This window comes from Syngnathus acus, chromosome 2 (genome assembly GCF_901709675.1).
Source record: "Syngnathus acus chromosome 2, fSynAcu1.2, whole genome shotgun sequence".
Classification (NCBI taxonomy): Eukaryota; Metazoa; Chordata; class Actinopteri; order Syngnathiformes; family Syngnathidae; genus Syngnathus; species Syngnathus acus.
In genome coordinates, this window is record NC_051088.1 from 7,771,008 (window position 1) to 7,784,650 (window position 13,643).

Here is a 13,643-nt window from a genome sequence, read left to right on the forward strand (position 1 = left end):
AGAGTTGCCGCTTCAGTTGAGGAAGTTTCAAACTACAGTGGGTGGTTTTCCCTGGTGGATCCAAGCAGACTGCATATTAACAGATATCTTGTTATCACAAACGTTTGTTAGATAGCAATTAGGTCAGGGTTTTTTTGGGTGCAAATTACGATTATGTTTGTTCTCTGACTGTGATGGTGCGCTCAAAGTTTCTGTTTTAGCGGGTGATAACGATGTAACTTCTTAATTTGAATTCATCTGACGGATGTTTTGAAGTTCAACCAAATGTTTTAAAAACTCTCTAAGTGGCACAAGATCCTAATTTAAAACCGCTGTACTTATTATGTTACATGATGAGAGTGAGATCACACTCTATCGGGGCCTGACCAATAAAGTTGGATGATTTCATGAGCCAATATTACCTCTATTCAAAATAATGCTATTGGGTCAGAGATTTGTCATTTAGTAACATATCCTTACTGTCTGTAGAAACAGTGATACCATATTGAATGGATTGCGGTCAGCCCTCAAGGATCCTCTGTTTGCATAATATTTATTTATGACGATTATCAATTTCTACACAGAAATTCTATAAGAATGCAACAATCATCTTTTTCTTTGGCCTGTGAGATATTTTTCCAATTGAAAATGACTGTGTTGTATTTTATTTATAGCCAAGATTTTTTTTTTTTCCCAGCAAAACCTTGAAACACTCACTGTTTTTTTTAAACGCCTCAGGGGAATGAACGTGCGGATTATGGCTCCCTTTTAAGTCTGATACTCTAGGACATGTGCCTAAGTATCTACGAAAGTTGTCTTGCTTGATTGAGCAAATTCAAAAGGTTCATAAAGAAAGACAGCATATACAGGAACCATCAAGTGATGCTGGTGAGAGGTCATAGATTGTAGTTCCATCCATTCCACTTCCCCTAATTCTGCCAGCCTTGAGGACAACTGGTTCACACAGGGGAGAAGACTTAAAATAGAGGGAGGGAGACCATGCATTTATATTACCCAAACAGGGCAACCGATTGAAAAAGAAAAGAGAGGCCATGGAAGGAGCGAGGCAGCAATCTTTCCCCTCTCGTGGGGGGGGGTGAAAATTCTCTGATAACATCCAGGCCAGAGAACAAGGGCACGTCCCCTTTCACAGCTCACTGTGAGGGCAGATAGGACTCTACCGGCTAAGAAAGCTGCATTTGACTGCTTCATCAAATTCTAACAATGGCCCCACGAGTGTGAATACTGAAAATATACAGGGATACCAACAGAAATATGCAGTATAGGCAGACTCGGTATGGATGGGTGTCTGACTGACTGAATTCAATGACTGTGATGACTACTTACTTATCTTTAAAACAGTAATGACCTGTAGTGACCTGGCTTCAATGATCAAAGAGCAACAAATGTTTCTCAGCGATGTGTGCACATTCAATTGTGTGGCCAAAAAAACATCATAACAGCACTTAAAAATAAGCTGCTTGTAGTGAGTGTTTTGCTCCATGATGTTGCAGACACGTTATTTGAGTACTTAAGAGTAATCATTGATTCAGAATCATGTACACCCGTGATGCAACTAAGAATCAGTTTGGTCCGACCCCGGTGGGGTGAGAACTGCACTCATGTCACCCTAATTGCTACAAGAAACGAGTCATCAACCAATAATTACAATTAATACAATACTTGACTGATTAATTATCATGCCCATCCTCGACAGTCAGTATAACTAGTAAATTAATTAGATTTCAGGTCAAATTGCACTAGATTGTTTCCATCACTGTGTGTTTATCACAATGGCCTTCGTTTCGTGTCTGACTCCAAAATGACAGCTCAATTCTCGTAAATACTACATGGCTCTGATAGTGCTATTGTTTGGTCCATCAAACAGTGCAGACATGCTGACAACCCGACATTTACTGCTGAGCCTTGACAATAAAGTGAAATCTTGTGACTGAAGTAAGCGCATATATGGACTTGTATTGTCCAGGAAATATATACACCTTCTACTCCAGAGATCACTGCCAGGGCAGTGGAAAACTGTCAGACCATTATATCACGTGGATATTGCTATCCATTCATTTATGCTGTAATGTCAATAGTCAAATTACGAGCACATAGGAGGTAAACAGCTCTCTCTAAAAGTACATACTCCACAAACAATGGACAATAACAAACAATAAGTAATGATTAATAATGTATTCTTCTAAAATCACTTTCATTGCTGCCTCAAAAAATCCACAAACAATGGACAATAACAAACAATAAGTAATGATTAATAATGTATTCTTCTAAAATCACTCCAATTGCTGCCTTAACAAATCCCTAATTGTCCTGTTAAGTATAGAAAACATACACTGATATCAAGTGGAAATTATTCGGACCTTTATAAAATCGCCGTGGGAATTTGTTTTCACGCCGAAAGCCAGTCTGTTCACAAAATGAGGGCAAATCTCTGCCCTTGCCAACGCTATTAGTTTGGGAAAGCAGCTCTAGGGGAACGTGACCCAGAATAATCACTTTTGTCAAGAGGTGTACGCTGGCTTATACTCAGGCTTGATTAATGGTCTCTTTCTAGAAGAAAGCCACAAAGTATATAACTGATGGTATTTCATTATATTCAAATACTAATTTGAGCTTTCTAATGGGTTGGGGGAAATAATCAATTCTTAGATGCAATCAGGGGCATAGCACCAGAGTCTGGGCCCCTATACGTACTCGTCATAAAGGGCCCCACACCACACTTTTGTCAACAGGAGTGGGGAGATGTGCAAAAGCTTTATCACATCAGTAGGGTGAAAGGTATTTGAGGGTGCTGCTTGTTTTTTTTTTACTTTGAGTCATTGCTATGAACTAACTGTGCACTCAACAATGGCATCCATCTTCATCGCCTGATTGACGGCTAAAGTCACTCGGAATTGACTATCTGGTTGTTTTTGTGGAGACCAGGAGCCCATTAAGCAATCGGAAAGCATTTTAACTGAGTTTGCTGAATGGAGGGATTGTTATGTCCTCCATTTAAGAAAAGGATGTGAAATAAGGGAGTGAAAGGTGGCGTCCAGAAAGGATAAATTGCATGAATTATATTTTTTATTCAACAGCCACGCTAAAAGAGCAATCGATGGAAGCACTTTTCATGTCTTTCACTTAAGATTTAAATAAAAATATTATAACTGCTAGCTGAGATATTTGTGCTCCGTGGTGTGTCGTGACCTATAATACAATGTGTGACTTGGTTCAAGAAATGTTGGGAAACACAGCACTAAAGAGTTGAGCTTGGATGCTCGCCCGGCCCGTTTACTACGCCTAATGCCTGTTGAAACTGAAGATATCACTTTGACTGTGTAATAGGGGAAACCAGCGTGTATAAATGCACACGCACATTCAGCCACACAAATGTCTCTGCAGTTGTGAGCTTGAATGTCAACTCGCTAATGAACAAAGCTGCTGTGTCGTTATTCACTCCCCATTGTACATTTACCGTCCACTTGCTGGCGCAGTAGAGCAAATGAAGCATTGTGACATTTCTGTCTATAAGTGAAGCAATTGGATGGAAAGCTTCAATGCTTCATTTCACCATCATCGCTTCATGTGGAACTGCGATACATTTGTAGCCTGTTGTTGGTGTGGAATCTCTGAATGTGCAACCTGGGAAAACAGAACCCACCGTGTATAAACGCACACAGCCACACAAATGTCTTTGCAGTGGTGAGCTTGAATGTCAAATCGCAAATGACCAAAATTGCTTCCTACTTCCGACAACAGAGGGGGTCACATTGGGCTGAATGTTGGCCTCAATATACTAGGTGTGCATTTAGGAAGTAAATATCAGTTGAATGGCCTCTGTATAGGAAATATAAAATGTAAATGTAAAAAGTATCAAATATAAGTAATAATAAAAATATGTGAAAATATAAATAAGGCTGAGCAGCTGCAAGTCTAGCAGGGCAACACGATACTTGTTACACTTGTGAAGTTGAACCTTCATTCAGAGTGAAGCCAAACAAAAGCAATCATAATGGGCATATATTATAAAGAGTCTAAGGTGCGATGGATTTTGCATCGCTCTAATTACTCTCTGTGCGCAAGGTCTTCGCTACAGTGTGAATGACCCTCATGCTCAAAACGTTACGCAAGGCTGCAAAGTGCATGGGAACAGGGTGAAAAAGAATAACGATCCAATACGTTAAGACCATTACAGTCATATCTATCTTTATTGCAGCCCAAATCTCAATTCACCTCAATTCCAGTGCGATGGCTCAAAGATGCTGTTATCATTTACAAAGTATTTCTGTGAAATGTGGCGCATTGAGAAATGCCCAGAGAAGCCCAGTTAGTGGCAAGGTCCATGACAAATAAATCTGATCTGTTGCAGAGTCTCTATTGATCCAGTGAAAGTGCAATATATAAACCGGGGGTGGGGGGCTCTGTGTTGTTAGGTTCTTCCCTCTGTAGTATGGACGTGCTTTAGTAGGAGAGAAGCACACAATATGTATAGTTGACCGAAGTGAAATGATACTCATTCACTCCTGCGAGCAACATGGCGAGAACCTGGACGCTGAGATGTGAATGTGAGGGTATGACGGAACATGAATGCCAGGTTGTCACAGCCCCGAGCCCGAGTCACTGCATATGTGCTTGCGGAGTAGAAATGATCCGTCTCTGATGTCCTGCTCACTCGCATCACCCACGGTACACGCAACTGCTCTTTAATGGAAATGCTGTGGAGGTTGCAAGGCTCATCCAACTGCAACTGCAATTCAGAGAGACTGTTATTATTATCTGGAGGACTAAGTTGTGGTTTCATAAGTAATGTCAGATAAAGTTGAAGTAACTGGAAAAGCTGTCAGTGGTACTTTGGCCTGACTTTTGGTCAGGAATTATGGGTTTACCTCCCACTCAGTGACAATGTGAATATGAATCTGAATGGTTGTCTATCACTATAAGTTACTGAGACTGAGCAGTGGCCGGTTCAGGGTGTAGTCCGCGTTTACCTAATTATCTTCATGTGCGAAGCTACAATGGCTCCGTAAACAAGCATATACAGAGCTGGTGATGTCTTGCTTTGCCGAATTTTGTCTCAAAGGCAAAATGAATAAATCTCGCTTTGCTTGAGATGCACCAATACTAAAAATCAGTATTTTATCAATAATATAATTCCACCTTTGAGATAGCTACAATTTATTTATGAGCTTGTTGAAAATGGATTTACAGTATGTACAAAATTTAATGATCCAACACCCATGAGTGGCTTTGTCATTTCTGTACAAGTTGTTTTTCCTCCACTCCACTGCTTGGCAACAGTGCGGTTTCCAGCAGGAAATCGCATGCATGTTTTGCGTTGATGCTTTTTCACAGGGACGACCAGTCCTGGTCCTTCTGCACCGGGTATTTATGATGCTGGAGCTTACAGACGCACAGACATCTCCGGAGGATAGAATCTGAGCAAAGCAACAGCCTATTTCACTGCAAATTAGGGTAATCATGCTCCAGAGAGGCCTTGCTAATAACCCTCATAGAAGCTATTAGGGTGGCACCTAAAATACATGAATACGGGAATGTCAGTAATATAACACCTTTACGCCTGTGAAAACTTTAACTAGCCGTATCAAAAATAATTCATGTCTGACCAGTAACTGCAGAAACAGCTTTGATGAGAAATTGGAGGTAGTCTCTTAGACCAATTATATTTTATTTTTTGTGTTGGAATTAAAAACATATTGAACAATGAAACCGGTGAATCATTTCAACAATTTCAAAGTTGTTGAGCCAAACATGTTTTTGGATAGCTGAACAGAAGTCAAACTGCGCTTTCTTTTCGAGGCAAAAGTATTGATCCATCCTCATAATTGTGCTTGGAAATCCATCATGTTTTGTCAAACCTGAGGCTGAGCATCCATTCAAAGCAGCACCCAAATCATTAATTTGAGGTTACCAACTTTCTTTTGTTCTTACGTACACCTAAACCATTTCCTATATTTAACTATGCTTTTGATGTGAAGAGCAGCGCCCACTTGAAAGGCAACTCGTGTCTCTGCCAGGGATATTTTTGCCATTGTACCATGCTGGATATTCTTTCCAGTGGCTTGGTGGGAGGAGAGCTTGGTGCGGGGAATACTAACCACAGAATAAACATGAATGCTAAGGAATGATCTTTGCTGGTAAAAAAAATCAAGCTAGATTACAGGTTTCCCCCATCACTTCTATACTTGACATGTTGAGAGTTCTCTTTGTCAACCAGTCTTTTTGTTTTGCATGTTTTCAATAAGGAAGAAGATTTTCTTACTATCGGCACATAGTGATTCCTGAATGACTCCCTTCCTACCTCTCAGGATACCTTTTAAATACATGATCTGTCTTTGGCTGCTACTCGCCACCTGACTCATACTCGTAAGAGGGAGCACATAACTCCTATCCTATTCTTCATTGGCCCCTTAATTTTAGAGTTCTTTTAAGCGTCTGTTATTTGTTTTCCAATCTTGAAATGGCCGCACCCCACCTTACCTCTCTGAGTTCCTTCCTTAGGTCAGCGTACCAGACGCTATCAGAGTTACCGAGGGCTCAGGGAAGGCTTAGACAGGGTCATGCGTTTGGAATGACCGCTAAATGTTAGGGAAGGAACCTCGTTGCCAATTCTTAATCTTTGGATTTTGACTCAATCAACATGAGACATGCTTTTGTTTTTTATGCTATTGTATTTTTCTTTATTGTTTATGTCTGCTTTTTGTCATGTCACTTATTGCTCCATGTACAGCACTATTTATGCAGCGATGGTTGTTTAAAGTGCACTTGAGTTTGATCTTATTCCAATTACTAAATAAAAGTTTGGTAGAAGGTGATCAGGCATAGAATGCTTCATTGACAATATATAAATAATCTTCAGAGTAGACGGGACAATATTTTAGATGTAATCTTTTCTTCATCTCCATGGGTGCTAATAGCAGTACTACCCTAACACCTACAACCTTTTTTTTTGTCTGTCCGAACAAGGAACTAGTAGTTTGCTTGCTTCATTGAATATGTTCATTATTGGACATCATGTTATTGACAGCTGTCTGACAAGTAATAAAGAAATAGTTGGATCTAATGTGGATGAAGACAAACTGGGTTACGATGACTGGCTTCACTTTGAAAGGAGTACATCCTGTGAAGTAGAAAAATAATCGAAGCATTTTCATAAACTAAAGTCTGCACAGCTGCACCAGCTCATACAAAACTATGGTAGGCCTATTTGCACGTTCCCTTTTACATCTCCAGCGAACACCATTTTTCCGTGAGGTCAACCTTGAGATTTTCAGTATGTCGCATGCAGATGACCAGTTATTTGATCTGAGAACAAGTATCTCAACTGCTGGTAGGTTGCATGAATCGCATTTAAACCTGTGTTACCCAAAAGAACATAACACTTAATGAAGTGGAAATGTCTGGTCTGGTCTTCATTTGCCTCCCTTCTGGGTTTTTTCTAGACAACAACAAAAATCACCCATTATTGGTGTTGTTGCTTTCACCCAATAATAAGCCAGATAATTGCGCGTGTGTGGGTGCGTGTGCTCTCACAGGTGGGGAGTAGACCCAGCCTTGAGTCTAAAGGGCTGCTTGCGCCGTTACATTGGCGCCCCCCAGCGTTCAGGTTATCAGTTGTTCACTCAACGAGACTCCTTAAAATAGTAGTATGTAATAATAATAATAAAAATAATAATAAAAATAATAATAATAATAATAATAATATAAACTGTTATTAAAATAATAATAATAATAATGACGATGATTGATGATGATACTACTACTACTACTACTAATAATAATAATAATATAATAATAATAATAATAAGACAATAACAGCCACATCTGGTTTGAAATAGTTACGGAATATTTATTTAAAAAACTGTAGCTAACAAGAATGAACTGTTATCAGTCTCTCCTATGAAGTGACGTAGTTTAAAAAGCCTTATAAGGAGAGGAGTGAAAGAAACACGGCGCACATATTCCAAATTAACCCAAACATTCAGTACGGACATGTTTACTTTGTTTATTTATGTATCTATTTTTAGTCTTACCTGCGTGCGACACTTCGTTTTATCCACATGTTCTCCTTCTCAAATGCCGAATCAGTCCACCGGGTATCCTCCCATTTAGATTGAACGCGTTCAATCAAAGTCGACAGTGCTTAATGCCACTCAAGTGACCGACTTTTCTCCATCTAACGGTGACGCCAACATCATTTAAGCCATATCCACTGAGGTGGCGCAAGTATAATTCCTTCAGCGATGCCAGGAAAAAAACTCTAACTTAATCTACTTGGTAATAATCTTCAGAGTAGACGGGATGAAAAAAATGTGAGGGGGTTAATGGGCGCGTGTAGGTGGGCAGGTGAACCGGAAGCCAAAAAAGGAACCCTCAAACTTTGCCTTCATTTCTTCTCAATGCGAACAAGACTAAGAGAGAACAAAAAAACAGAAGCTGTAGAAGGCATCTTCGTCTGCTCTCTCTCCTACATCGTAGTCAGGCTGATCAGCGTCCAGAAATATTGACATACAGCTGGAGAGAAGTCGTGTCGAGTTAGAGGATCCAGCATCTCTAATGAGGAGGTAACATCTCTGCTTAGGGTAATATCACTGGTTGAGAGGTAGGGAAAGAAAAAAAGGCTAGTGGGGGAAAAAAGGAGATAAGAAAGAAAGATTGTGGAGGGATGACGAAGGAGATGGTTGCGGTAGTTTGGGTGAAGTTGGAGCGAGAAAGAGGATGCGAGCGTGTCGATCAGTGGCGAAATGGAGCGAGATAGGAGGGAGGGTGAGAGAGAGACACACACACACAGAGGGAGGGAGGGAGAGAGAGAGAAAGGCAGCTCCGTCTCCTCCCGCCGCTCGTCTTCTCTGCCGCTGACAAACGAACTGCCTGCTGAGGCTCGCGCTTTCCTGACGTCATTTTAAAGCCGAATATGCCATGCGCCTGAGCCTGTCACGTCAACATGGTACATGAGGGACATTTCCTGAAACCCTGGGGCCCCCAATTAAAGATGACAATGAACACCCCTCCTAAAAATGAAAGAACCTGCAAGATGGATAAGCAAATTGAACAATTGTCATAAATGCCTGCTAGGTAAACAAGCCTGCACCATTATTAATTAACCTTAAGGTTATCATTGCAGTATCCAAAGTAGTGCCTTTGTTTTGTTTTTGATATTGGCCAATGCCCGCCATCTCTCGGGGCTCCCTTCAGCAATAGGCTCGATGCACGCAATATTTCTGTGTGCAGTTTAAGTTGACTTTCAGTTGGCATGTAAACGCATACATAATGAAATCAAGTGTGTTGAAACTCAAAACCGAGTCGATGCTGGACATAGCGGCAGATCAGTGTTGGCTGGAAGAGCTCTCCTTGTCTTTGAAAAGTAATGGTATGTCTGTTTTCCCACTGTTTTTACCTTAATGTACTTGACCCTTATGTACCATTTACAGCTGTTGTAGCAGTAGTTAGTGGCAAGGGTTAAGGTTATTTAAGTTTTATTTTATTTATTTAAGTGTAGTTTTAAACACTTTATTGTTAAACACATTTTTGCACATTTTTTGCGAACATTTTAAACACAAGCTGACTTTCAGAGGCATTCTTATTTACTAACTAACTACTTAAACACTTTTGTAAACATTTTCACCAAAGTCTCAGACTAAAAAAAACTTCCGTGATGAAGCGCAAGTCTGATATGTTGACACAGACAGTGCGGTAGGCTGAGCTAAATTGTAGTTAGAACTGCTCAGCCAATCAGCTGCAAGGACACAGCTCAACATGTTCCCATTGGCCATTAGTGTCATTTGGTAAGACAAAGCCGCGCGCTCCAAGTGACGCCCAATGTCGCTTATTGCGGAGGGTTGCACTTGCCTGTCATGTTGCCTGTCTTGTGCTTCATTCCTGCACCTGACGATGTGAATGTGTGAGACATAAAAAAAAAAATAATCCGCGATGCACCGAATCTGTCCGCAATATTTGTTTTGAAAAGAAATCCACGATAGAGCGAGGCCGCGATAGGTGAATCGCAAAGTAGTGAGGGATTACTGTACTCATTGTAGCCTCCTGAGTGTAAATTCAACTCACACACTGCTGTATATTTGTGTTGCACAGAGCACATGCACATAGACCACATGTGTCAAACTCGAGGCCCGGGGACCAGATACGGCCCGCCACATCATTTTATGTGGCCCGCGAAGACAAATTGTGCATCAAATTCATATGTCAATATTGAAATTACTAATTGTTTTCACTTTTAAAAAATAGATCTATTGCTAGCAATTTTTATTACCATTCATATTTTTAAAATGTTAACAGTTTTTCTTAGTCTCTGTTTTGAAAACGAATTATTCATCTAGTCATTCACTAGTTTGTTGAGTATCGTACACTAAATAATTTGAGACATTCCGATATTTATTTGGGTTGGCAATTTCAATGGCCCTTCGAAGGAAACCATGACTATGATGCGGCCCACGACAAAAATAAGTTTGACACCCCTGACATAGACTAAACATGTGCTGGCATGCAAGTACAGATGTCAAAGAAAAAGGGGCATGCAAATCGTGCTGCGCCGCTTGAGTTAGGGTGAAAGGTCAGTCGTCAGGAATTTCATCTCTCTCTGATATAATTTTGTCTGCAGCAGGAGACAAACAGTGACCCTCTAATTCAGGGGTCACCAACACGGTGCCCGCGGGCACCAGGTCGCCCGTGAGGACCGCATGAGTCGCCCGCAGGACTGTTCTAAAATTAGCTCAAATAGCGGCACTTGTCAGTGAGCTGCATCTATTTATTTTACAGTCAAACCTCGGTTTTTGAACGTCCCGGTTCTCAAAATAATCGGAATTTGAACAAAAAATTCGAGATTTTTTTTGCTTCGGTTGTCGAACAAAATTCGGAGGTCGAACCTCGCGAGATGAGGCGGGAGGACCCGAGAAAACCCGACCGCGCGGCCCGGATGCCGACTGACTCCGTTGTTATAGTATTTTCGTTACTTTGAGGATTGTATTAACCTCTGGTCATGCCTCTAAAGAAAGTAAGTGGGAGCAATAAAGCCATCCTAAAACACAAAGACGCTCTTAAAGCAATGCGACAGTGAGCGCCCGGTGCGCTGCGGTTGCGCGATCGGACCAAATTAAGCTTCCTGCGCACTGAGGTCCACTTACATTTTTTAAAGTACATCAGGACTTTAAAAATATTTTCTAAATTTCAGTGACGGCTCTGTCACAATAATGCGACCAGCGCGGTGCAGTTGCGCGGTGGGCGACGTGCTACGGCTCCCGTTCGGCGGTGCGCTGCAGTTGCGCGATTGGACAAATATGCGCAAATGAAAAAATGCTTAAAAAAGGCAGGGTTTTTTTTTGTCTTGAAACGAATTAAAAAAAATTCCACTACAGTGGAGCCTCGGTTTTCGAACGTCTCGGTTCTCGAACAAATCGGTATTCGAACAAAAAATTCGAGATTTGTTTGCTTCGGATGTTGGACGAAATTCGGTTGTCGAACCTCGCGAGATGAGCCGAGAGGACCCGCATGCCTACTGACTCCGTTCGTTTTTACATTCTTGTTACTCTGAGGAATGCATCAACTCTAATCATGCCTCCAAAGGAAGCAAGTGGGAGCAGTAAAGCCATCCTAAAACACAAAGACGCTCCTAAAGCAATGCGACAGTGAGTGCCCGGCGCGCTGCGGTTGCGCGATCGGACCAAATTACGCTCCCTGCGCACTGAGGTCCACTTAAATTTTGGAAAGTCCATTAGGACTTTAAAAATATTTTCTAAATTTTAGCGACCGCTCTGTCACAATAATGCGACCAGCGCGGTGCAGTTGCGCGGTCGGCGGCGCGCTACTGTTGCACGTTCGGCGGTGCGCTGCAGTTGCGCGATCCGACAAAATTAAGCTCCCTGCGCACTGAGGTCCACTTAAATTTTGGAAAGTACATCAGGACTTTAAAAATATTTTCAGAATTTCAGCGATGGCTCTGTCACAATAATGCGACCAACGCGGTGCAGTTGCACGGTCAGCGACGCGCTACGGTTGCGCGTTCGGACAAAAATGCGCAAATGAACAAATGCTTAAAAAGCATTTTTTTGTTTGGAACGGATTGATTTTTATTCCATTATTTGTAATGGGAAAACATGATTGGGAATTCGAACGATTAACTTCTCGAACAGCCTTCTGGAATGTATTGTGGTCGAAAACCGAAGCTCCACTGTATTTGTAATGGGAAAAATAGATTCGGAATTTGACCGATTCGCTTCTCGAACCACCTTCTGGAACGGATTGTGGTCAAAAACCAAGGTTTGACTGTGCTTTTGCTATTCTTGTTAAAATCACACATGTGAACTGGAAATGACAATAATAACACATAGTGAAAGCCAAATTGAGCAAATTGGCTATTTCAGAAGTACTGGTAGCCCTTTGCCTTCATCAGTACCCAGGAAGTAGCTCTCGGTTTAAGAAAGGTTCATGACCCCTGCTCTAATTCCACAGCCCCAATTATTCCAAATGAGTTATTGCATATTTATTTATTTATTTATTTATTTATTTATTTATTTATTTATTTTATTTTTATTTTTTTTATTTATTTATTCATTCATTCATTCATTCATTTTAGCCTCCTCTCATAAACAACCTCTCTGTAGTGGCCAGAGGATGAAAGCAGACTCTCAAATTCTGGTTGAGTTAAAACACAATGACAGTAAAGCATAAGTAGCCAGATAATTGAATACCTACCCAATGGCAACACTGGACACAAAAATTCCATCAAACTTCATCTCGCCCAAAAGCTTAATGTGCACAGAACGGACAAGAAGTGAAAATGTCAAAATCTGATGTCATTCTCTAACTGATTATTTTTGCGTTAAGCAAAACAATCCTGAGATGTTTGAAATGAGGGATATGCGCTTTGGCTCAAAGCTTGAGAAACACTTTGCTAAACTATAGCATTTACATTTTTTTTTGTTATACTCATTCACGAGGAGTGCCTCAATTTCCAGATGCCTAAAAACATTCACTTCAATTTGTAATAAATGAGTGTCTGGAGGGCTACATGCTGGATGAGTGGTTTGCACATTAGCCTCAAATTCAAAAGGTAACTCTAGAACACGCAAAACACTAGAACATGCAATCTCCACAAAAAGGTCTGCACCCTGACCTCCTCAAATGTCATGCAATGTCCCATTAAATTCAGCAGATGCTGCTATTTTTTTTCATAGTCAATAAAGAGCAGTGATGTCTCACAATGATGTAGTGTCGTTTTTCCCTTAGTGTGTCGATGTCAGCTGACCCAGTGCCGTGGCAAAAACTGTCGGCCTACGGGAGGGCTATACTGAGCCCTGGTAAGATCGTTAGAAATATGTCGCCTTGTGAGATGTGACGTGACCAGGAAATAAAAGTCAGAAAAATGCAACTCATCTAGTACATTGCTGTGTGTGGCACCAAGCTAAAATTTGATTTCAGTTGTAACAGTTTACGGCTTCGTTAGTGCAGTTTTCCTGCGAGGGCAGAACAATTTACGAGTGATGAGCACATCTTCCTCACAGTTGTGAGGTTTTATAGTATAATAGCATTTCTATGTGCTTGATTACCGATTATGACGCTAGAAAGTAAATCTGGACAAAAATTATATATGTATATATGTATATATACATATATACATATATACACAAACT

General features: G+C 40.9%; 1 protein-coding gene across 1 annotated transcript in view; it reads right to left on the reverse strand.

The window, feature by feature from the left end:
• ajap1 (adherens junctions associated protein 1) overlaps nt 1–8,839 on the reverse strand; it is a 32,076-nt gene extending 23,237 nt beyond the window's left edge. Inside the window, exon 1 of the mRNA XM_037280386.1 lies at nt 8,034–8,839. Coding sequence (XP_037136281.1) covers nt 8,034–8,062 — 29 coding nt within the window. The 5' untranslated portion in view covers nt 8,063–8,839. The remainder of the gene's footprint in view (nt 1–8,033) is intronic.
• Between the last annotated feature and the right edge of the window lie 4,804 nt (nt 8,840–13,643).